Genomic DNA, 14580 nt, shown 5'->3' with positions numbered 1-14580 from the left:
CATGAAAATACAGTGCACAACAACTAATGCTAACATAGTGTTGATCATGTGCTACTAACATGTTCTCACAGCAACTTAATCAGTCATGAATCAAACTGCACACAGATAAACAGACTTTGAAATAATATTGCTCTCCGTTACCTACTGCAGCATGTCCTTTCCCATGCTATGCTATCTTTATTAATGACAGAATGTATGAAGCACATACATTTGACTTCAGATTCAAAGAGAATAGATGTCCCAATCCAGCACAGCATGTACACACATTCTTAAGTTCTTCTCTATTCAGTAAAACATTGATTTCAATGGGACTTCAGCATGTGCTTAAAGTGAAGCATGTGCTTAAGTCCTTTGATGAATAGGGATGGACTGCTGAACTGGGTCAAAATGCTTACTAATTGATTTCTGCAAGCTTATAACATGAAATCATCCTATAATATGGTCTTAGAACTGTCCAGAGGACATATTTTCAATTGTATAATATAAGCATTCTGTGTTAATAAAATGTTTTTATTTGCCCAAAGAACTCAATCACTAAATTAAAATATTATATTTGCTGTGAAAAACAGGGCTTTATTCATCAGAACATCCCAGCTACTTTGTGCCTTTCTGGTGACACGACTTTGTTATAAACTCAGCAGAAGTTACTTTTATTTGCATCACCAGCATGGCACTAACCAGCTGCTGTATACTGATGAATCTGGCCCAGGAGCCCAAAATATGGATAATATGCAAAACAGAAGAATTGCAAAGATGGTCTCCTCCTCTTACCAGATTCTCCTCCTATTCAAAAAACCTCTCCAATTCTTACAAGCAGTTCTCCATAATTTCTGATTCCAAAGACTCAATGAAGCCACAAATCACATGCTCTCTGTCTAAAAGAAGACTATGAAATATGGAGAAACATTAAAAAAAATCACAGCAGAACCCCTTTATTTGGTCTAATCCTGCTCCCATTGGCTTTGTCAACAATTACAGTTTCTGGGTTATCTCCCACAGTTGTCATACGACTCGCGCATCTCCTCCAGTGTTACCAGTGATGGAGAAATAGAGTAGAAATAGAGTACCCCAGTTCTGAACACGTTTACCTGGTACACTGGTAAAAACCACATGCCCGTTTCTAGTGTTGGCGGAGTGGCACAAATTTAACAATAGGTAATGTGCAGCACCAGTGTTGTGAATTGGCTATCACGGGTTTAAATAAGGAGAAAGTCTGTTCATTTGATTATAATTATTTAATGAAGCTTGCATTTTTTTCAGCATGAATCCTCCAGTAAAGATGTTTGGGAAAGGTAAGCAATAACCCAATGTAATTTGTTACTGTTTTATTTTTATATTAATTCTTGCAGCACAATGTAGTTCACACCAACACTGCTGCATATATTGTTCTGAATTGTGTTATTCACAGAAAAAAAAATATCAAAAATAAGAATCAGGATTTCCCATTGATTAAATTTTGAAATACCTTAGCTGACCTACAAATGTAATGTTGGGTCTGTAAAAGGCTGTGTACCTTTAATAAATTGTCAAGCTTTTTTGCTTATGAGTCATAGAATCATTGAAGTGTAGGACTGGAAGGGACCTCAAGAGGTCATCTAGTCCAGTCCCCTGCACTCAAGGCAGGACTAAGTATTATCTAGCCCATCCTTGACAGGTGTTTGACTAACCTGCACTTAAAATTCTCCAATGATGGAGACTCTGCAACCTCCCTAGGCAATTTATTCAAGTGTTTTTTGTAATGTCCAACCTAAACTGCCCTTGCTGCAATTTAAGCCCATTCCTTCTTGTCCTATCTTCAGAGGTTAAAGAGAACAATTTTTCTCTTCCGCATGTCTTATTTCATTCATCATACAGTATAAACAGTTGTAGTTAGAAAGAAATATTGAATGCATGGTTTTAAAAATGTGCAATTACACAGAAGTGATGAACAGTTTTGTTTTGTTTTTAAATAATGCACTCTCTTGTTAAGGCCACAAACACTGGTAAATATCAACCCAGCTATAGAATATTAAGCAAATTCTTAAGATTCTTGCTGCTGCTGCCTAAAACCAGAACTTAAGCCTACATTTCCTGTAATCACTTTTTTTAGACACTGACTGACTTGATGTGTTGATCAACAACTAATGCCTTTCTGCAAACACAGAGGTCCAGCTTCAAAGTATAATTTTGGGGCCTGATTCTCACTTACGCTATGGCCTCTTCCCACTGCTCCAGCAGTGTAAAATATAAAGTAGTCATAAAGATAACATAAAATTGATTCATACCCAGTATAAGGCATCTTTATGTTACCAGTGTGGTATAAAATGGCCTTAGTGTCAATGAAAATCAAGCCAAAAATACGTACTTTGAGGTAGCACAGTGGGAAATGACCTAATTAAATTGAAGATTAAAGGCCACTGCATTAAACAACGTGTGCTAAAACTTGTTTAATCTTAAAAAGATTAAAGTGTTAGTGAATACTCATTGTTTATTATTAATTGTTTTATTCTGAAAAGACTGGCTGATTTTAGTGTAAATTTGTCCTGCATGGTGAGACAATCCACAATGAAAAGCTGCCTGTTAACTATAAAATATATGGATACACTTCATGCTGCAATGTATTGTCCTCTTGAACATACATTTTGTTACAGCTTGGGACTGTATCCACTTCCCAAAGACTGCATACTAATCTTTGTTTTGAACACTGCTGTTTCAGATGCAGGAGACAATGATGTTTATGATGATGTAGAATCATCTGAATTCCCTCCTCCACCAATAGAAATTGGGTAAGTGAAAATAAAAGTTATACTTGTGGGAAAAGATTATATATGGTGTGACACATTTTCAAAGTATTTGCTAATGGCAAATTGTTACATTACTCAGCTTGTGTATCTTGTTTGCTGTTGCCAGGTACTGTAGTTCTCGTTGCCTGGGAGTTGGCACTGTAAATTAAAAGTTCAAATCCTGCATTTGCAGTTAAAACAACAATGGAATTAGGCTGCTAGAGTAAATAGGCTTTGCAACATGCCCAGAATTTCAACAAATTCAGGCTCTGTTGGCCGAAAGGGAGAAATGAATTCCAGAGCCAAGGACTTCCTGCTGTAAATGCCCTGCCTTTAGTCTCTTTATTTAAACCTAGGGACTGATACCTTGTGTGCTATGGTTGATCTCAGCTGCTCCAGTATCATGTGAAGAGAGAAGGCAATCATAGAAGATTAGGGTTGGAAGAGACCTCAGGAGTTCATCTAGTCCAACTCCTCGCTCAAAGCAGGACCAACCCCAACTAAATCGTCCCAACCAGGGCTTTGTCAAGCTAGGCCTTAAAAACCTCTAAGGTTACATCCCTAATGTATCCAGGACCCAAACCACTTAGAGACTTATGTGTTACATTAACACCTGGTTTTGTACCTGGAGATGAACTGGCAATCAGGGCAGAGATGTATTATACTAATATTATGTATTTTGATGTATTATACACTGGGATCAAAGATGTATTACACTACTTGCTAAGAGGACCAGTAACTAAACAGGCTGTCATACACTTCCCTTGCTGACTTTTCATCATAGACTTCAGTACAGCCCCAGTAGAAAGCAGGTCAGTAACCCAATCTGGAGGTGACAAAGACACAGAACATTAGCAACATCCACATACAAAGGAAAGACCGGACCCACCATTTCTAGGCTATTTCAACAGCCTCCCTGTGTGAAAGGTTCGGTGGTTTTCAGCCCTAGAAAGATCAGAAAGACAGGAGGTGGAGTCAAAGCTCAACTTTCCAGAAGTGGAGGGATGGAGGGTGACAAAGGAATTCAGTCTCTGTCACAGACAGTCTGAAAGCATCACAAGCATGGAAATAACAATGGCACTCTAGGTGGACCTTGTGTATATTTGTGTGGTGCAGATTCCCTGGAATAGTGAGGCCATGTATGGTCACATAGGCTTAAGGCTGCTACTCTGTGAGAGGCTAGAACTATCCAGGCAGCTCCACAATTCATCTAGATTACAAAACCTGTTGCACAACAAGCATACATGTTCCCCAGAAAACCACATCCTGCATAGGGTTCTAAAATGGTGTCATTTATCTAATCTATAGTATGTAGGTGAGAGGTATTTTTTTAATAGTTTTCTTATTTTGTGTGGGTAGTACTGTACATAAATAACAGTCAGAACTCACATACACCTAATAAACATAGAAAAGAAAATATTCCTACTTTTCTATGCTTTTAAAAATCCAATTCATAGTGTGTAATGATTATCCATATTAGCACAGTAGATGTAAAAGAAATTGATCAAAGACAAATGAAGTGTAAATGCAAGTTTACTGAAGAGTCTGAAAGTGTATCACATCCTATCACATGTTACTAATTGTGTTTTGTCTCTAATCTGGTGTTTTAGATCATCATTAATGATGAAATCTCTGAGCCTCGGAAGGGGTAAATCAGATGAGAAAGACACACGAAAGCTTAAAAAGATGGAAAAAGAGGAGAAAGAGTTCAGAAAAAAGTTTAAAGTAAGTCTTATTTGAATACAATCTAAAAATGAAAATATTTGTATGATTTATTCTCTAATTTGTAAATTATCCATTGATTTCTTCTGCCACTGAAAGGTAAAGTACTCATTTTTGGAGATCACGTGATCAGCTTTAATGGAAAAATATTTACTCCACTCAATATTTTAAACATAGCTTTAAAAATTCCAATCATCAGCATTGATTTCTCCCCCTAAATGTCAATCTTGCAAAACTTTACATAAGAAATCCTATCAATTTAAATGGAAATACTACAGCAAGTAAGTATATTATGCATGAACAAAGGTTTCAAGGACAAGGCTTATCTCAGTTAAGTCAATACTTGATTAACAATGAAATAAAAACAAATAAAATCAAAGCAGTTTTGAGTGAGTTGCACATAGACACAGAGTCAGTGAGTGCTTGTAATAATTGACAATTTACATCTTCGGAGTGCTGAGCAAAGTTAGATACTTGATCCTCACAACCACCTTTTGAAGTAGCAAAATATTACTATCCCCACTTCTTTAGATGATGGAACTGGCCCACAGAGGTGAATTCAGAGGTGCTGAGATCCTCAGTTTTCCTGAATTAATCAGGGGTTTATGGGCGCTCAGCACCCTAGAAATCATAAGTGACTTGTCCAAATCAGTGTGAAAACTCAGATTAGAACTCAGAAGATTCTGTACCCAACTCCTCAGTCAAGGAATTGCCCTACTTCAGACTTTGGCCTTCATCTATCTGACACTCTTTTTGGTAAAGTTAAATTAAACTGCAGATGTTAGAGTAACATAAAATCTATATATCTTTTAGTTGTGTGTTCCTGTGGCAACGTTAGCTCTTTCAAATGACAGTTTAGGAACAAAAGTTAGTGCAATGATGTAGACTTATTTATATTCAGACCCACTGGATAAGGGCAGCAATTTTCAATGGTGCTTAACCCTGTCTGGCTGCCATTTGAAATCAATGGCAAACTTAGGCCAACGCTCAGCACCTTAGAAGTATAGTAATTTGTACAAGATTAATTTACACTGTGAGGGCTTCTGCCTTATGTCTAGTATCAGGAGGTAGCCACGTTAGTCAGTATCCACAAAATGATACATCTGAAGAAGTGAGTTTTTTACCCACGAAAGTTTATGTCCAAATAAATCTGTTAGTCTTTAAGGTGCCCCCAGACTCCTTGTTGTTTTGGCCTTATGTCTGACACTACCACAGTAGGCACAAATTAGTAATAATAGTACAATTCACACAGACTCATCATTTATTGTATCATTTTAATTAAAGGATTTTTTTTGCTTTGTAGTACACAAAACATTAAACAGCTGCTGCCATTAATAACTGAAATAGGATTTAGGCATTTAATCAATCTCAAAAACTATATGATGCTGATAAGCTGCAAAGTAATAAAGATCGTTCCTCTTACACAATAAAAGCACAAGAATGGCTATATTGGGTCAGACCAATCGTCCATCTAGCCCTGAAAGCTGTCTTCCGACAGCAACCAGTGCTAGATGCTTCAGAGGGAATGAATAGAACAGGGCAGTTATCGAATGCTCCATCCCCTGTTGCCCAGTTCCAGCTTCTGGCAATCAGAGCTTTAGGGACACCCAAAGCATAGAGTTGCCTCACTGACCATCTTGGCTAATAGCCATTGATGGGCCTATCCTCCACGAATTTATCTAATTCTTTTTTGAACCCAGTCTTACTTTTGGCCTTCACAATATCCCCTGGCAATGAATTCCATGGGCTGACTGTGCATTATGTGAAGAAGTACTTCCTTATGTTTGTTTTAAACTTGCTGCCTATTAATTCCATTGGGGGACCCCTGGTTCTTGTCTAATGTGAAGGAGTAAATAACACCTCCTTATTCACTTCCTGCACACCAGTCATGATTTTATACATGTCTCTCATCTCCTCCCTTAGTCGTCTCTTTTATAAATTGAACAGTCCCAGCCTTTTTTCATCTCTCCTCATAGGGAAGCTGTTCCATACCCAGAAACATTTTTGTTGCCCTTTCTGTACCTTTTCCAGTTCTAATATATCTTTTTTTTGAGATATGGCAACCAGGACTACATGCAGTATTGAAGATGTGGGCGTACCATGGGTTTATATAGTCACATTATGACATTTTCTGTCTTATTATCTATCCCTTTCCTAATGGTTCCTAACACTCTGTTAGCTTTTTTGACTGCCTCTGCACCTGGAGGAAATGTTTTCAGAGAACAATCTACAATGACTCCAAGATCTCTTTCTTGTCGGATAACAGCTAATTTAGACCCTATCGTTTTGTATGGTATAGTTGGGATTATGATTTCCAGTGTGCATTACTATGCATTTATCAATAAAGAATTTCCTCTGCCAGTTTCTTGCCCTGTCTCCCAGTTTGTGAGATCCATTTGTAACTCTTCACAGTCAACTTTAGGCTTAACAATCTTGAGTAATTTTCTGTCATCTGCAAACTTTGAAACCTGAGTTTACCCCTTTTTCCAGATCATTTATGAATATAATGAACAGCACTGGTCCCAGTGGGGACCCCACTATTTACCTCTCTCCACTGTGAAAATTGACCATTTATTCCGACTCTTTTTGTTTCCTGTCTTTTAACCAGTTACTGATCCATGAGAGGACCTTCCCTCTTATCCCATGTCTGCTTACTTTGCTTAACAGTCTTTGGTGAAGGACCTTGTCAAAGACTTTCTGAAAGTCCAAGTGCACTGTATCCACTGGATCACCCTTGTCCACATGTTTGTTGATCCATCAAAGAATTCTACAAATTGATGAGGCATGATTTCCCTTTACAAAATCCGTGTTGACTCTTCCCCAACATATTGTGTTCATCCATGCGTCTGATAATTCTGTTCTTTACTATAGTTTCAATCAGTTTGCCTGGTACTGAAGTGAGACTTACTGACCTGTAATTGCCAGGATTGCCTCTGGAGCCTTTAAAAAAAAAAGCAGCATTACATTAGCTATAAACCATAGAATAATGTTTGCCTCCCTTGGGACAGTTTGAAAGTGCTTTGTTTCCTCTGTCTCAGTAGATCCAGTGTTTCACACACTTGGGACATGGATACAAACTGAATAAAAGTGGCGCTTTGGTTGACAGTCTCAACACAGTGGCCAAGGACTGAACGATCTGTGCTCTGGCTTTTAGCCCTGGTCTACACTAGGACTTTAGGTCGAATTTAGCAGCATTAAATCGATGTAAACCTGCACCTGTCCACACGATGAAGCCCTTTATTTCGACTTAAAGGGCTCTTAAAATCGATTTCCTTACTCCACCCCTGACAAGTGGATTAGTGCTTAAATCGGCCTTGCCGGGTCGAATTTGGGGTACTGTGTACACAATTCGACGGTATTGGCCTCCGGGAGCTATCCCAGAGTGCTCCATTGTGACTGCTCTGGACAGCACTCTCAACTCAGATGCACGATTGTTTGCCGTTGCTCTGACGCAGGGAGGGGCGACTGATGACACAGCTTACAGGGTGGGCTTACAGGAAGCTAAAATCAACAAAGGGGGTGGCTTTACATCAAGGAGTATTTCAGGCAGGACTTCACGGAGGGTTCCAATAAGAAATGGTGCACCTAAGTTATTGTTCTTATTGGAACAAGGAGGTTAGTCTGGCTTCTGATTGATACATGGCTAGATTTACCTTGCTGCACCTTCTCTGTGAGTGACTGCAGTGTGACCTAGAGGAATGAGTCCCCTAGACGGGGGGCGGGAGGGGGGGGTTGCAAATGAGTACAAAACAAATCTGGTCTATTTCTTGTTTTGATACACTCCATCTATCTTTTACATCTTTGGCTGGCAGCAGATGGTGCAGAAGGACTGCATGCCATCTACATCTCATGGCTGCTCGGCAGAAGATGGTACAATAGGACTGCTAGCCATCCTCATCTCTTGCCTGCCCGGCAGAAGACGATGCAATAGGACTGCTAGCAATCCGTATCAACTGCCTGCTCACCATAAGATGGTTCAATAGGACTGACTGCAGGACTAAAGAGAATGACTTGATCAGGTCACTCCAAATTTAGTCCCTGTGCCCATGTCTGCCCAGGCGCTCCTGATCGACCTCATACAGGCGACCAGGAGCACGTCGGACATGATGATGACAGCTACCAGTCCTATTGCACCATCTGCTGCCACAAGGCAATGGGTTGCTGCTGCTGTGTAGCAATGCAGTACCGTGTCTGCCAGCACCCAGGAGACATACAGTGACAGTGAGCTGAGCGGGCTCCATGCTTCCCTGGTATGGCATTTGCACAGGTAACTCAGGAAAAAAGGCACGAAACGATTGTCTGCCCTTGCTTTCATGGAGGGAGGGAACAGAGGCCTGACGATATGTACCCAGAACCACCCGTGACAATGTTTTAGCCCCATCAGGCATTGGGATCTCAACCCAGAATTCCAATGGGCAGCGGAGACTGCGGGAACTGTGGGATAGCTACCCACAGTGCAACACTCCGAAAGTCGACTCTAGCCTCGGTACTGTGGAAGCACTCCGCCGAGTTAATGCACTTAGAGCATTTTCTGTGGGGGGACACACACTCGAATATATAAAACCGATTTCTAAAAAACTGACTTCTATAAATTCGACCTAATTTCGTAGTGTAGACATACCCTTAGAGTGATTCATCCAGCTCAGAGCGGGAGCATATTGGGAAACAGTGAAGGGAAGTCTGCGTTGCCGCTGCCTGTGCTGTACCCTGTTTGTTTGATGGAAAGATGGTTTCACTCTCTGCCTGTGCCAGTTCCGCGACCTTCGCTAACACCAAAATTCCTCTACAAAAATTTAGAAATCAGTAAAATTATTCAAATGCAGCTGAATAATTGTGTGAAAGGACTAGCCTATAGGGAAAGAAGTGATTTTATTATTTATGTCTCATGTCAATAAGAGTTTGTCATTTGTGATTTTTTGACTGACATGGCCAATTTTATCTTTTGGTAGTTCTGTCTATAATACATCATGTGTATAATGTATGATAAGTTTATTACTAGAATAAAATATACAGCATCCCGTTCATTCACACCAAGGGCTGACTTTCAAACACTTTGAAACGCAGTTGCATTCTCTATTTGTACCAGGAAATTGGGTACTTGCATAGCAAATGGCATTGCAGATGACATCAATTTGCTATCCCATACCCATAGAGACGTGCAAGCCAAAATCAAATGATCCAGATTAGTAGGATTAAAAATCAGCACCAAGAAAACTAAAACCATGAGAATTAACCCACAACAAGAAACACCAATAACCTTTTCTGGGACTGACGTAAAAAAGATCCAATATTTCACATATTTTGGCAGGATTGTAAATGTCACAGGTAGAACAGACATTAAAGCCAGAATATCAAAAGACAGACATGCCTTTGTAGTGCTCAAGTTGATCTGGAGAAACATAAATTTTGCCCTCCAGATTAAATTTCAAATATTTAACACTATTGTCAACTCAATATTACTATATTGCACTGAAACTTGGAGACTTATTAAGACCTTCCTATCTAAACTCTAAGTTTTCATAAACAGCTACCTTAGAAAAATCCTCAATATCAGATGGCCAGTAAAAAAACACAAATGAAGAACTCTGGGGGACAAAACAGAAACCGATAGGACAGGAAATTATGGAACAAAAATGGAGATAGCTCGGACATACGCGGAGGAAAGACCTGAATAACGTAAGACAGACATAGGACTGGAACAGACCCAGGGCAACAAGCAATGAGGGAGACCAAGAATAACATGGAAGCACACAACAGAAGCAGAACTGAAAGCCATCAAAATAATATGGGAAGAAGCTAAGACTGCAGCAGCAGGAGATCAGCAAAGATGGAAGGCCCTATGTTCTGCATGGAATAAAGAGGCATAAGAGATGTGCAGTCAAAAGTATAGATACCATAATAGCGCACACAATTACTTGCCTAAGTTTCTGAAAACCAGACCATAAGTGTTAAGAAACTGTAACACAATGTATAAGAGACTATAAACCTCGTGTAATGTTTGCATCTTGCATCTCTTTATTTTGTTTTTGCAGTTTGAAGGTGAAATTAGAGTTCTTTATTCCACTATGATTATCGCAGATCTGCCGTCTAAAAAATGGGGAGCAAAAGACTTACCAGTGAAACCAGGGGAGTCAGTTGAAGTTATACAACTCATAGATGATGCCAAGGTCCTGTGTAGGAACGAAGAAGGGAAATGTAAGTTATATAACACATGGTACAACATGACACATATTGTGGAACAAACTGGCAAGTAGAGAATAATAATTTACTGCACAACATCACTCATGAAACAAGAAGAACCACAACCTTGTTATGATCAAGCATTGACTGATGATCGCTTTTTCTGGTTGCTTTATGTCTGACAGCATATAGATTATTTGTTGTTATTATTTTGTTATTACTTACAGTAGTGCCTACACAAATGCATGATAAGAGACTGTGCTTGTCCTAAAAAGCTTACCAGCTAAATAGACAAGACAGATCAGGGTGAGAGAAAGGCAGCATTATTATTTAATTAAATATTAGTTTGCATTTCCCAAGATTAACAGGTTTTGTCTGCTGCTCAGATCACTCTATTCGTCATATAGAGTACAACTAAAATTTCAGATAGAATTTAATGAAGCAGTAGGGGCCAAATTCACCCTCCCTGCACCTCCAGTGTCAGCTCTCCTACAATTCACCCATAGGAGGACTAGTGATGGTGGTCCGACTTGCCCTCTTTTCTATTGTGAGGAGGGAGGTTTAATCCTTTCAGGTGGAGGGAGCACCACCAGGGAGTTCTCCACTCAGCAGATCTTAATCACATGTCCTCCCTGGCCAGTGCTGCCTGTTATTAGGGGTTCATAAAGCCGCTGCAGCCAGACATCCTGGAAAAATGTCTTGGCTTCTTCTGTCTGTCTAGCAGAAGCTGGTATGTCCCTTATGTAAATTTGGCCCATGTACTGATGGTTTTGAATCCTCCAGAGATATTTAATTACCCTATTTTATAAAATTCCCAAATCGGTAGAAATCCATGTTGTATATAAAAAGATGGATGAATAGGCTGCGGGGATACAACACTGCTCTTCCAGCTGCCCTCCTCTTCCATTCTCCCAGCCCATGCCATGGGCTAAAACAGTGACTTTTACCCTTTCATATCTCCTATGTGGGGATTACTGGTCACTGGATCTACATAAGCATGGACCTTTCTTTTGGCATGTCCACTCTGTTCCCCATGTTCTAATCTGTTCTAATTGGGAGCAGAGTCTTCTCCCCAGGGCACCTGGAGGGTGTGGAGGCTCCCCGGCATGGCTGCATGTGGGTTTTCCAATGTGTGGACAGGCCCCTGGCCTGGGCCCTTCCCCAATGGGTGACTTTCATTGTAGCATTTTTCTAAATAGATCATCAACAACAAAACAGAAAATAGTTTGTGGTGTTAGTTTTCCCTATGGATTTCTTCAAAGTCCTTTGATCATTTGAAAAATGACAGAAGCTGCTACTCTGCTGTGCACAAAGGAGTGAAAACAAACAAGAACACCTTCACTGAAAATCCCTGAACAAATCCCTGTCGACTTCCACATTAATAAGTGGATGAAAGGCCAGAACCTACCGCATTGAAGTCTATTGCACTTCTGTCATTGACTTTAGTGAGAATAGCTTCATGCCTTTTAAAGAATAATTATGCTTTAAAGCAATGGGTAGAGCAGTCCAAATTCTGTGTTAATTCTATTGACGTCAGTGGAATTGCAGAGGTTGTAAAGTTTCAGAGCAACAGCTGTGTTAATCTGTATTCACAAAAAGAAAAGAAACTTGTGGCACCTTAGAGACTAACCAATTTATTTGACCATAAGCTTTTGTGAGCTACAGCTAACTTCATCGGATGCATAGTAGCACATACTATGATCCAATCACTTCTTCTAATATTATATGATTATGCTAGATGGGGTTCATTTGTGAATCTCAAATGCAGATTTTAAGACTCTGCTGATTTTCTAGACATTTGAAAATTCAACGTGATTTTTATAATTTCTTTGTTAGTGAATTCACCCCAGCTAAGGGCATTATGATACATGCATACCTATAGGGTCAAAAAGATTTTATGAAATCAAATTTGAATATAGCTAAGGCTATGATTTTTTCACAGAGGTCTTCCGTGAATTTACCTCAGTGGTCAGGAGCTGCTCAGGAGGGAACTCCACAGCTCCCAACTACCACAGGAGGCAGGGGGACCCCACAGCTCCTGGCTGCCATGGGCAGTGGGGCACTCCTGAGCTCCAGGCTGCTGAGGATGGCAGGGCTGCAGCTCCTGACTGGAGCTCCGCGTTGCCACAGACAGTGGGGGTATCCCAGAGCTCCCGGCCACTGTGGGCAACGGGGGGACCCCGGAGATCCTGGCCTCCGCAGGTGGCAGGGGGACCCTGGAGCTCACAGCCTCTCTGGGCGGCGGGGGACTCCAGACCTCTGAGCTGCCGCAGGCGATGGGGGACCCTGGAGCTCTGAGCCCTCACAGGCAGTGGGAACACCCAGAGTTCAGAGCGGGGCCCCCGCAGCTGCACAGCTTCCCCAGGCAATGTGGGGACCTGCACCTAACTCCCCATTTTGGATATTTTTAGTAAAAGTCACGGACAGATCATGGGCTTCCATGAATTTTTCTTCATTGCCAGTGACATATCCGTGATTTTTACTAGAAATATCCATGACAAAATCTTAGCCTTAAATATAGCCAATACTGACAAGAATTCTAAAGCAATACAGCTGGTATTTCTCCCAACAAAAATAAAATTATAACAAACATACTACCATAAAACATCTGTGAAATCCATGGTAGCAAAACTCAGCAGTTAAGGACTTTTCTTGTCACTTTTTCTCTTTGCACACCGATTTCCCCCATTTAATTTTTAACTTGCTCAAATACTAACATACCTACATACTTACTTATATACTACCTACATACATGCCTACATAGATCAACACATATTCTCATCTTGATGCACAAGGAATGACGATTATAGGGACAGATTCTTCTCTCAGTTATTTGGTATAAATGTAGAATACACACATTGGAGTTATTAGAAGTACGCTGTGGATCAAATTTTCATCAACACTGCTCTCTGGGCCAGATTCAAAGTCCATGGCAGACTTTCCATTCACTTCAGTAGACTAAATGGCAGCCTAAAGGGACCTTAAAGTGTTTGTAAATGTAATTTATGCCACATTAAGGCCCCTTTACACTGCCACAGTGTTGTAAAGAGCCCTTGGAGTAAATAAGAATCAGGCCCTCCATTTTTATCAGATAAACGAGAGCAGAGTTTTACTCACAGGCACCTACATTCACATACCACGTAAAATACACAAAAGGGAACAAAGGAGTTTTAAAATCCAGCACGTTCTGATGCATAGCTTTTGGGCCATATTTTCCCACAGAGAAAGAAATGCAATATAGGCTGGAGCAGTGTCAAACAAACTCAGAGACCAGAGAGCTGCAAGAAATCCTAGCTCCTGCCTCATGAGTCCAGTCTCCTGCAATAGTAGCACAATCCTGTGACTTCAAGAAGGGGAAAAGTTGCTGGAGCCCATGAACTATTTGAGAAACAGCAATCCTGCTCTCTTGTGAATGTGCCTAATAAAGAAAGAAAGAATAAAAAGCAGAAATGAGACAGACAGAATGATTTTTAAATGGAATATTTCTCAGAGTTCTCCACGAGATATCAGCAGGTTGTCGGGCCAGTCCTGCAAAATGTTAGACTTGGTCTACACTACAGAGTTGGTCAACGTAAGGCAGCTTACATTGACCCAATTATGTCAGGGTCTACACTACAATGCTGCTCCTGCTGAAGTTAGTGGCCCGCTACACCAACATAATAAATCCACCTCCATGAGAGGCGTACTGCTTATGTCAATGAAGTTAGGGAGACACAGTGTCCGTGTAGACACTGCATTACTTACCTCAGTTGTTGGCTGTCAGCCCAAGTGGGTCTGACAGCTAGAGCCCTCCACCCAGCCCCAGCGCTGACAGCCTGAGCTGTCAGTCAGGCCCTGGGTGAGGACTGAAGGTGCCGGTGTCCCACAATACCTCACATCAGTAGTTGGAAGTGCTCCTGGTTAGGACATGCACTAC

At 40.6% G+C, this 14580-nt stretch overlaps 1 protein-coding gene across 2 annotated transcripts in view; it reads left to right on the top strand.

Moving 5' to 3' along the window:
• Positions 1-14580, top strand: part of FYB1 (FYN binding protein 1) — a 118000-nt gene that overhangs the window by 94610 nt on the left and 8810 nt on the right. For both annotated transcript variants that reach the window (XM_073343826.2, XM_073343825.2), the window contains 4 exons: positions 1261-1292; positions 2696-2765; positions 4373-4487; positions 10517-10679. In XM_073343826.2, the coding sequence (XP_073199927.1) occupies positions 1261-1292; positions 2696-2765; positions 4373-4487; positions 10517-10679 (380 nt within the window). The remainder of the gene's footprint in view (positions 1-1260; positions 1293-2695; positions 2766-4372; positions 4488-10516; positions 10680-14580) is intronic.

This window comes from Lepidochelys kempii, chromosome 5 (assembly GCF_965140285.1).
Source record: "Lepidochelys kempii isolate rLepKem1 chromosome 5, rLepKem1.hap1, whole genome shotgun sequence".
Taxonomy (NCBI): Eukaryota; Metazoa; Chordata; order Testudines; family Cheloniidae; genus Lepidochelys; species Lepidochelys kempii.
The sequence above is the reverse complement of the archived record's forward strand: the minus strand, read 5'-3'. Positions and strand labels throughout refer to the sequence as shown.